General features: G+C 42.2%; 1 protein-coding gene across 1 annotated transcript; it reads right to left on the reverse strand.

The window, feature by feature from the left end:
• Nucleotides 1-556: 556 nt before the first annotated feature.
• On the reverse strand, nt 557-6,546 carry esd (esterase D/formylglutathione hydrolase). The gene is made up of 9 exons (XM_061692011.1): nt 6,455-6,546; nt 5,579-5,646; nt 5,396-5,484; nt 3,062-3,160; nt 2,517-2,641; nt 2,314-2,433; nt 2,032-2,130; nt 1,642-1,809; nt 557-721 (listed from the first exon to the last, which is right to left on the reverse strand). The coding sequence occupies exons 2-9, from the start codon at nt 5,644-5,646 to the stop codon at nt 641-643; spliced, it is 849 nt and encodes a 282-aa protein (XP_061547995.1). The 5' UTR covers nt 6,455-6,546; the 3' UTR covers nt 557-640.
• Nucleotides 6,547-11,194: the final 4,648 nt, after the last annotated feature.

An 11,194-nucleotide genomic window follows, 5' to 3' on the forward strand; every position in this document is an offset into this window, starting at 1 on the left:
TCAGCGCCTTCTTCAAAATGGCTCCTTTAAACTGAAACAACCGACTTCCTTTTTCATGCATCATATCATGATAAACAACTGAATTGTTGCTCAGTGACACTTGTGTCTGGGGCGATTTCCCCCCCCCTAACTTTCTAACAGTATGAGCCCAGGAATTTGCCCCAAATGTCCAACTTCCTGTTTGATTCCCGGCATGGGTCTTTAAGACTTTTTCGCATGCCCTGTCACAAGAGACATGTCTGACCAATTTTGCATTGATTAATGAAACAAGTTTAATTGATTTTTATATTTTTCCTAAAAACAAGCCCTGGAATTCATCCAAAAAGGCTGCTTTAAACCGAAATAGCCACCTTCCTGTTCAATTTTCGACCTGGATCCATGAGACTTTTTTGTGCGACCTGTTAAGAAAAGGTTCAAGTTCCCCAAATTTTGTGTTGGTACGTCAAACTGTTAATTTAGTTGCAAGCTATCAACGGGGCGCTACTGAGTGATTTTACAAGTATGCAGTCTGCGGTGTAAAAGGGGCTTAACACACGCACACGCATAATGAGGAAGCAGGACCTTTTATTGTGTAAAACTAGCAAGCGACACACAGTCACATGCTAACGGTGGCTAGCTGGCTGGCCTGTGGAGAGGTTGGTCAGGCGTTGAGGAACTTGGCATGATGCTTGATGTGGTCATTGAAGAAGGAGTAGATGAAGTAGTAGCTGTGGTCGTAGCCCTGTGGGAGAAATATGGAAAAGAGGTGATCACTGCCTCCTGGAGGCGAGGAGGACTTGGTCCTGTTTTGTTTTAAATCCGGTGCACTCACGTTATCAAGAGCACTGCAATCAGTTTGCATTAGTTTGGCAAATTTTCCCCTAAAATCTGTTCAAATCCATCTTTGGCTCCTTAAAAATAGGTCAATTGATCCCATGTAAATACAGTTTTTAATGTAATTACTATTTTATTAAAATAAGCAGACATTCTATATAAATAAAATATATATATATATAAAATAAAAATATATTTTAGATTTATACTCAAATCGCTAATTTATTGTAAATAAAATTCAAACAGAACAAGCTTATAAGCGCATTTGGTATTCATTTCTGTTTGTTTTTTTATTAACTAACTAGATAATTATTTCTTCACATTACAATATGTACATTTTACTCATAAAATACACTAATATACATTTACACAAATTTGTATTTAATTAAATTGGTTAATTGATAACATTTCATGAGACTGAATTATTTTATTAAAATAAGTTTACATGTATTTAGTTTTGTATTTTTTATTCATTTGTCATGAGATCATCTGTAAATTAATAAATGGCAAATAATTGTAAAAGGAGCAATTTCACACATAAATTTCACATTTATTAAACCATTGGTTATTCAATTCTAAATAAAATTAAAAGTATGAATGGTTTTACTATTGAAATGAACATTTTTATAATTTACAAACTTATATAGATTAAACCCCACCTGTCGCCCGGAGTCAGCTGAGATAGGAGTCAGCCACAACCCCAGTGAGGGTACGCGGTACAGAAAATGGATGGAAATTTGCACCAATTTAGTATTTTCCTCAATTACTGGCAAATGAATTCTAATTGACTTCAATGTAAATAGCGTAAGTAAATGGAAGAGGACTAACAGGCTGCAGGCGGAAGACAACGGGGATCTTCTTTTCGGAGCAGACGGCGATCAGGTTGTCGGGCAGCAGCTGGCTGGCGGACAGGAACTGGTCGTCGCGGCCTTGGTCTATCAGGATGTCCAGTTGCGGGCCAGAGTACCCCGACGCCAGGGTTGTGGCGTCGTATGCCTTGGGGGAGGCCACCACAAGAACACGTAAGTGTTGCAGGGAATAACCCAATTTCGCTTAATCAGAAATACAGTCCGGAGCAGAGCTTGTCGACACCAAGTAGCATGTCAAAAAATTCTTAGCCCTCTAAGTACCACCAAAACAACCAACATTGAAATACGTAAATGGCTAACAGGCTTCAGAGTTCATCAGGAATGAGGCAGGACAGCGAGGACCGCTTACCTCCCAGGTGGTGCGGTCAGGACCGAGGTAGGCGTTGAAGGCTTTCTGCCCCCACGGGCACTGCATGGGGTTGCAGATGGGGGCAAACGCAGACACAGCCTGCGGGACAAAAAAAGAAAAAAAAAAAACAGGGTGAAAGAGGGTGATGGGATCTCAGGAAAAAATCGGAAAGGTATGGATGGGTTATTTTGGTATCCATCACGTCCATACAGAACAAGACCGTGCTTATTGGTGTAAAGGGGATTTGTCAAGGGGGCAGGGTTCAAGCAGTTCTGGTCCTACCTTGTACTTTCCGGGGTTCTTGAGGGCACAAATGAGCGCCCCGTGGCCGCCCATGGAATGGCCGCTTATGGACATCCTGTCTGGGTCGGCGGGGAAGTTGCTGTTGATCAGTTTGGGCAGCTGGGGGTAGGACAGAAACCGATCAAAGCAGCGGTTTTTGTTTTTAGGGCGGATGATGACGCCGTTTAACCCTTCTGGCGTACTTCCTGGGTGACGTAGGAGTACATGCGATAATTGTTCTTCCACGGCTCGTGGGTGGCGTCCACGTAGAAACCAGCGCCGGTGCCCAAATCCCAGCTGTCGTCCTCGCCCTCCACGCCACAGCCGCCTGGAAACAACACATGCCCCAAACTTCAACAACACCCAATCAAACATACCCAAATGACAGACGCCCAAACTCCAAAACACACATAAACTTTAACAGACACCCAAACTTCATTTAAAGATGCCCAAACTTTAACATACTTAAGCTTCAAAACATCCCTGAATTTCCAACACACCCAAACTTTATTCAACATGCCAAAACTTCAAATTAGCCCAAACTTCATTCAAAAATGGCCAAATTCCAAAACACACAAACTTTAATAGATACCCAAACTTCACATACACACCCAAACTTCATTTAAAGATGCCCAAACTTCAACATTCTCAAGCTTCAAAACATGCCTGAATTTCCAACAAACCCAAAATTCTTTCAACATGCCAAAACCTCCAACCCGCGTGTGTGTGAGTGTGTGTGTGTCCATACGTGGGCTGGTGTCGGGCGCAACGATGATGATGTCGTTCTCCGCCGCTGCCAGCTGACTTCCTGCCTTGGTGATGAAGTTCTGCTCGGTGCACGTCAGGCCTGCAAGACACCAGAGGACCCTTTATAAAAATACAAAAACAAAAAAAGAAAGAGCTGTCCTAACATTTGCCCGTCAGAATTCGATCATCTAAAGTAAAGCTTTGTAGGTGGAATTCTTTACCATTCTTGCTTGTTGTACAGCTTCAGCTGTTCAATAGTCCGGGGTCGCCGTTGTCGTATTTTACGCTACATAATGCACCACACATTTTCAATGGGAGACAGGTCTGGACTGCAGGCAGGCCAGTCTAGTACCCGCACTCTTTTACTACGAAGTCCACGCTGTTGGAACACGTACAGAATGTGGTTTGGCATTGTCTTGCTGAAATAAGCAGGGGCCTTAATGAAAAAGAGGTTGCTTGGATGGCAGCATATGTTTCTCCAAAACCTGTTTGTACCTTTCAACATTAATGGCGCCTTCACAGATGTATAAGTTACCCATGCCATTGGCACTAACACAGCCCCATACCATCACAGATGTTGGCTTTTGAACTTTGCAGAGAAGCCAGCGGCGTTTCTGGATGTTGATAAATGGCTTTTGCTTTGCATAGTAGAGTTTCAAGTTGCACTTACGGATGTAGCGCCAAACTGTATTTACTGACATTGGTTTTCTGAAGTGTTCCTGAGCCCATGTGTTGATATCCTTTACACGTTGCTGTCGGTTTTTGATGCAGTGCCGCCTGAGGGATCGAAGGTCACGGGCATTCAATGTTGGTTTTCGGCCTTGCCGCTTACATGCAGTGATTTCTCCAGATTCTCTGAACCTTTTGATGATACTATGGACCGTAGATGATGAAATCCCTAAATTCCTTGCAATTGTAACTTGAGGAACATTGTCCTTAAACTGCTCAAGTATTTTCTCACACACTTGTTCACAAAGAGGTGAACCTTGCCCCATCTTTGCTTGTGAATGACTGAGCAATTCAGGGAGGTTCCTTTTATGGAACCCACCGGTTCCCAATTAGCCTGTTCACCTGTAGGATGTTCCAAATACGTGTGTGATGAGCATTCCTTAACTTTCTCAGTCTTTTTGCCTCCTGTCCCAGCTTTTTGGGAACGTGTTGCAGCCATAAAATTCTAAGTTAATGATTATTTTCTAAAAACAATAAAGTTGATCAGTTTGAACATTAAATATCTTGTCTTTGTAGTGTATTCAATCAAATATAGGTTGAACATGATTTGCAAATCTTTGTATTCTGTTTTTATGTTTAACACAACGTCCCAACTTCATTGGAATTGGGGTTGTATTTAAAACAAGTTTCTTCCCCCGTAACATTTGCTTTACGTCTCCTGACACTGAACAAGTTTAGAAACTATTTGTAGTACTGAGTTGGAAGCATTTTTTCTTTTTTAAATCGCATCAACTTCCATAATAAATATTGTTCTTTACGTGGAAACAATCATTTCCTCTTGGGGGGGCGGGAACTTTTGTCAAAAGATCTCCAGTATGGAGTCACTGATGGTGTAGTGGTGCACTCGCCTGACTTTGGTGCGGGCAGCGTGGGTTCAGTTCCCACTCAGTGACGGTGTGAATGTGAGTGCGAATGGTTGTCCGTGTCTATATGTGCCTTGCGGCTGACTGGCGACCAGTTCAGGGTGTAGTCCGCCTTTCTCCCGAAGTCAGCTGGGATAGGCTCCAGCGTCCCGCGACCCTAACCAGGATAAGCGGTGTTGAAATGGATGGATGGATGGATGGATGGATCTCCAGTATGGAAACATGATCCTTAATTAACATTTGAAATGTTTAACGATTGTGGATAAATGACTGCTTTTGCAAAATGGAAGTGGTTACCACGATTTGGCAATGGTCAGCACCATTAACTCTGAGATTGAGAGTCATTTTTATGGAAAAAAAAAAGTCGCTGCAGGGGTCAAGAAGTGGCATATTATAGCGACCGTGCTTTTTTTTTTTTTTTTTTTTTTTTTTTTAAACTAGCGCCTCTCCGTTCGCAGCCATGTTGTTAGCGCAAGGCAGTGGTTTAAATTTAGGAAAATATTGCTGATATCAACGAAAATGAATTGCACATAAATGTTAAATAAAATTAAATCTAAATACATATTTAAAAACAGTTTCAATACAAATGTATTGAACTTAAAGGTTAACTATGACTGAACTGCACTGAGGCGGTAATTCTGCACACGACGAGATGGAGCCCATGTTTGGAAGCCACTTATACTTTTTAAAATTGTTTTGATGAAAACATTTAAACCAATCACTAAAATCTACAACTGGCCCACCTGAGAGCCAGTATAGGACGGGGCACTTGTGCGTCTCCGCTTTGGGCGGCAGGAAGACGGCAAACTTCATTTTGCACTTCAGCTCCACGCTGCACAAACAACAATAAGAGCAAGAAGACGAACAAGCTGGGTTAGCTACTAGCGGATGTTAGCTAAACCACCACACGCATGCGCTGCCTTCACCTGTCATGCTCAAAGACCTTCTGGAAACCTCCGGCACACTTGTTGGAGGACACCTGAGTGAGCGCCATCTGATGGCAGAAAAGAGCACTACATGAAAGATACATTCGGGGACATTTTCACACACACACCCCAAACAAACTAAACAAAATATTCCAGGCATTATATAATCAAATATTGTATGTATATACATTAGTGTTCTAAATTTACAGGGTCAAAAGTCATTTTTTGTTTTTTTCCAACGGGAATTTAAAAGTTGAAAACTTCTCCCATGGGAAGTGAAAAGGAATTTGTGGGATTGAACAGAAATATGACAGGAATTTACAAACCTGTAGGTTGGCTCTTACACCGTTAGCCTAATATCATAATTGTCTAAATCAGTAATTATCAAAGTGTGGCACGAGTACCACTAGTGGTACTCAGGTTGCCGTCAGTGGTATGCAAAAGAGTCACTGCGTGAATGTTGCGCCACAGCCGTGGAACAAGATTATTATCATATTACATCTGGGATCTGATTTAAGGGTGAAATTACGAATCAAAAATACTCAAAAAAAGCGTTCACTCGCTTGCAAACGGATGAAATTCAAGCAATTTGCAGCGCAAATGGAAAAGCCACGCCACCGCCGAATTGCCGAGATACACTTGCAGAACGCGATCCGCATCGAGTATCGCCTTAAAGCCAACGCGATTCATTTGTAGCGAGCAACACTCTGTAAAACGTCGGTTTTTCCGTGCGAGTGTGGCGCGGACTGTGCGCTCCTCCTGTGGACGTTCAAAAAAAAAACAAAGTTAGCTTAATGAGTGGGCAACCGTCTTCTGGTCAGAGATGACGTTAAACATTTGCTCTTCAGCAATGGCGGACAGTTGCCCTGAAAGTACCTTGATAAAACGCAGTATTTTGTATTCTCCGCGTGTTGCTCGTAAATGTCCACTTTTAGCTTTGCTGCAGCCACCAGTCCACAAGTCCGAGGGCGTGCGTCGGGGGTGACGTGATGACGTCACCCCAGAGCACCGCCCATTTGACTTTGCAGTGTGCGTGCACGTTTACTGTACGTACACATTTTGACCAGCAGATGGAAGTAGAGCTAAACTATTACATTTGGTGTTTTTTATGGAAATATATTTGAATATAATTGCATAGATCATTTAAAAATAATACATTATTTTTTATATATTAAAATATTGTACTATAAAGTATTCATTTAATTAGAACTCAATTTATTTTAAATTTTAAAATAAAAAAAACAACAACAAAAACAACAACTAGAATGACTGATGCAATCAATAAAACAAATACCTTTTTTTTTTTAAGTTCTAGTCAGTTTGTGTGGTCCTTGCAGACGAAACAACATGTTCACACACCGCAGTCAAAGCTTTGCATTGACATTTACCATCAACTCAGCATTACTGTAGTCACACTTATGAGCAATGTACCACACGAGGGCGCCAGAGGATCAAAAAGTGACATCAAAGAAGTTCCCAGGGTACTGAATCCGAGAGGGGATCATCCCTCTCCTCGCGCGCGCACGCACGCACGCACACACGCACGCACACACGCACACACACATTCTTCGACACAACATATTTTACCCTCCTGTTTTGTTTACTTTTTAATGTTTGAAAGTTGAATAAAATGAGCGGGAAAAAAATTAGGATAAACTTCTGATGGCCTGAAAGAGTGTTTGTGTTGTTTTTGTTTTACATATATAATTGAAGCCAAAATTAAGGTTTTCAACTCTTGATTACAGCAAACCCCCTACATAAGGTGTTTGCATCCTGGCGAGAGTACAATTGCCTTTACTTGTTTCAAAAAAATAAGAATAATAATGTCTGCGATTGACTGGCAACCAGTTCAGGGTGTACCCCGCCTCCTGCCTGAAGATAGCTGGGATTATTATTATTATTAATCAGTTTATTTGATAGACTCCAGCACTCCCGCGACCTTTGTGAGGATAACCGGCTCAGAGAATGGATGGATGGATGGATACTAATAATGTATTGAGTGGCCATGTTGTAACACGTGATGACTGTGGCTTGGCCTTGCCTTGCTGAAATAAGCAGGGATGTCCCTGAAAAAGACATTGTTTGGATGGCAGCATATGTTGCTCCAAAACTTTCATTTATTTTTCAGCATTAATTTTGGCTTCACAGATGTGCAAATTACCTATGCCAGGGGCACTAAACACAAACCCATAACATCACAGATGCTGGCTTTTGAACTTCACGCCAATAAAAATCCAGATCTTTGTCTGGAATGACACAAAGTCCATGAGTTCCAAGAACGATTTGAAATGTGGACTTGTCAGATCACAGCACACTTTTCCACTCTGCGTTAGTCCATCTGAAATGAGCTCAGACCCAGAGAAGCCGACGGCGTTTCTGAGTGTTGTTAATATATGGCTTTCGTTTTGCATGTTAGAGTTTTAACTTGCATTCGTAGATGTAGTGACAAACTGTGTTAACTGACAGTGGTTTCCTAAAGTGTTCCTGAGCCTACGTGGCAATATCCTTTACACAATGATCCCAGTTGTTAATGCAGCGTCACCTGAGGGATCAAAGGTCACGGGCATTTAGTGTTGTTTTTTTGTCTTGCCACTTACATGCAGAGACTGCTCCAGATTCTCTGAATCTTTTGTCAATATTATGGACCGCAGATGATGAAATACCTAAATTCCTTGCAATCGTATGTTGTTGCTAAACTGCTGGACTATTTGCTCACGCAGTTGTTCACAAAGAGGTGAACATCCTTGCTTGTGAACAACTGAGCTTCTCGGAGATGCCACTTTTATACCCAATCATGACACTCACCTGTTTCCAATTAACCTGTTCGCCAGTGGAATGTTCCAAGCAGGTGTTTTTTTTTATCCCTGTCCCAGCTTTTTGGGAATGTGTCATAGGTATCAAATTCAAAATGAGAGAATACTTGCAAAAAACAAAGAACAACAACAAAAAAACAATAATGTTCATCAGTTTGAACATATCTTTTCCTTGCAGGATTTGCAAATCATTGTAGTTGTTTTTATTAACGTTTTATACAAAGTCTTATCTTCATTGAAATTGGGATTTGTAGTTTGAAATTAGGGTTTCAAGACAAGGTTAGGGCTTCAAATTAGGGTTTTAAACCAGGGTTAGGTTTTCAAATTAGGGTATTAATCTGGGGTTAGGGTTTCAAATTATGGTTTGAAATTATGTTTCAGATCGTGGTTAGGGTTCAAAATTAAGGTTTCTAATCAAGGTTGTAATTCTTGGTTAGGGTTTCAAACAAGGTTAACAGTTTAAATAAATGGGTTTCACATTTGAAACCATAACCCCTTCTCAAAACCAGAAGTTGAAACCCAAACTTGAAACTCCACCCTGACTTGTCTTTCAAAGCTGTCAGTCCCCCCTCACGACACACAAACGTGCGCGCACCTCTTGTGCACACACACACACTTATACACACACAAACACATTGTGTGCATATGTGACCTTCGCGGTGGTCCCTGCATGTGACCCGTGTGGGTGGTCTTTGGTGTGTTAGCCAATGACAGGCCGGTGCCTGTCGTCTCTTAGGATCGGGCGACCAATCAGAATCAATTAATGTCAGTCCCCCGCCAAGCAGAGCAACAACAGCTGTTGCTGTGGCAACCAGTGACGCCACACCAAGCAGCAAACAGGTGGATACGCACACACACACACACACACGCGCACACACACACACACACATGCGCACACCCACACACTGGATTCACTCTGAGTCCCGCCCTCCCCCAACACACACACACATTGGACAGGCATGAAGTAAAAAGTATTTCATTAAACTGGACTTTAGTGTTCTCAGTCCACAGACGAAATTCTTCATCAATATTTTTATGAGTATTACGAAACAAGTCGGAAAAATTTCCCATCAGGACAAATGACCCACCGCAAGATGTGATCATCATATTTTCCATTTATAATTTTCCATTATTATAATTATATATATATTTTTGTTATCGTAGGGCTGGCACATCTGCCTCGCAGTTCTGGGTACCGGGGTTCAAATCCCGGCCTCGCCTGTGTGGAGTTTGCATGTTCTCCCCGTACCTGCCTATGTTTTCTCCGGGCACTTTGGTTTCCTCCCATATCCCAAAAACATGCGTGGTAGATTGGAGACTCTAAATTGCCCATAGGTGTGAATGTGAGTGCGAATGGTTGTTTGTTTATATGTGCCCAGCGATTGGCTGGCGACCAGTTCAGGGTGTACCCCGCCTCTCGCCCAAGATAGCTGGGATAGGCTCCAGCAGCCCGCGACCCTAGTGAGGATAAGCGGTAAAAGAAAATGGATGGATGGATGCTATCGTAGGATATTGTCCAAATTTGAAAACTAATCCTAACTTGAAATTTAGAACTCAGGTTTGAAACACTAATTGGAACACCTAACCCTAGTTTCTAACCCTAATATAGGATTAAAACCCTTGCCCTAGTTTGAAACCCTGCTTTGAAACTTGTAATCCTGGCTTGAAACCCTAACCCTTGTTTAAAATACTAATTTGAAACCCTAACCTATGTTAGAAATCAAAACTTGAAACTCTCAACCAGTCTGGAAACCCTCAACCTGGTGTGTAAACGACAACCCTGGCTCGAAACACTCATTGTGGTCTGAAACGCCAGTTCAAAAGCCTAATGTTGTCTTTGTCTGTGCTGGATGTTTGCTTCTCGCCTGTGTGTGTTTCTGACTCCATCTGGTGCAAGCACATTTCTCATCACGATTTGGATCTCATCAGAGTTTTTCTTGGTTTTGCTTCCTGCTCAACCATCCGCTTGGCTTACAAATCACTTCCTTGAAGGATGTGGCTACAGAGACGGCATTTCTACATCTACGGAAAAGTGAACTAAATGTTTGACTAATTGTTCTAATCACAACACCAACAAATTTGTTTCACACACATACACACACACACACACGCATGCATGTTTGCACACATATACACACAGGGGTTATAGTGAGATTCACAAAAAGTGTGGTAAAGTGTCATGAATGAAGGTTTTTAAGGGAGGAATGGATGCCTCACAACTGACTTTTTTCCCCACACAAAACAGCAGCAAATTGGTGGTTCCAGCACATACGTTGTTAATGCGGCACCACTTGCGTCTGTCAAACACAATGTGGAGGCTGCGAGGGGCACGTCATGTGACATTTGTACAGGGAGACGCCACGCAGCGTGGTGCGCCATGACGGAACTTCAATGTGGCGGCAGTGGTCACGCAGCGTGGTGCACCGTGATCAAACTTTAATTCTTCCTGACAGTTCATTAAAGCGTCCAAGAAGAACTACTCAAAGTCAAACACATGACACATCATGGCGAAATCCAAGCACCAAGTTAAGAACCAAGATAAGAACCACACAAAGAATCATGTAAAGAACTAAGTTACAAACCAAATAGAGAACCAAGTAAAGAAACAACTTCTCCCTGAGCCATCACCTTACCATGGTGGAGGGATTTGTGTGTCCCAAATATTGTAGGAGCTAAGCTGTCTGGGGCTTCATGGCAGGGTCATCCAATGCTAACATGTCCGAGGTGAGTGACCAGACAAAGCATGGCTCAAAACTCCCCTGTGAAGTACACTATGTTTGGAAAAATGCTTTCCCTCACCCCC

The sequence above is a fragment of the Phycodurus eques genome, chromosome 12 (assembly GCF_024500275.1).
Source record: "Phycodurus eques isolate BA_2022a chromosome 12, UOR_Pequ_1.1, whole genome shotgun sequence".
NCBI lineage: Eukaryota > Metazoa > Chordata > Actinopteri > Syngnathiformes > Syngnathidae > Phycodurus > Phycodurus eques.

Excerpts from the sequence above, each read along its gene's own strand:
- esd (XM_061692011.1), bottom strand. The coding sequence starts at position 5,646 with ATGGCGCTCACTCAGGTGTCCTCCAACAAGTGTGCCGGAGGTTTCCAG. Across the intron at positions 2,642-3,061 it reads TGCGCCCGACACCAGCCCAC|GCGGCTGTGGCGTGGAGGGC; the intron begins GTATGGACACAC and ends TGTTGTTTCCAG. Across the intron at positions 2,131-2,313 it reads AGAACCCCGGAAAGTACAAG|GCTGTGTCTGCGTTTGCCCC; the intron begins GTAGGACCAGAA and ends TTTGTCCCGCAG.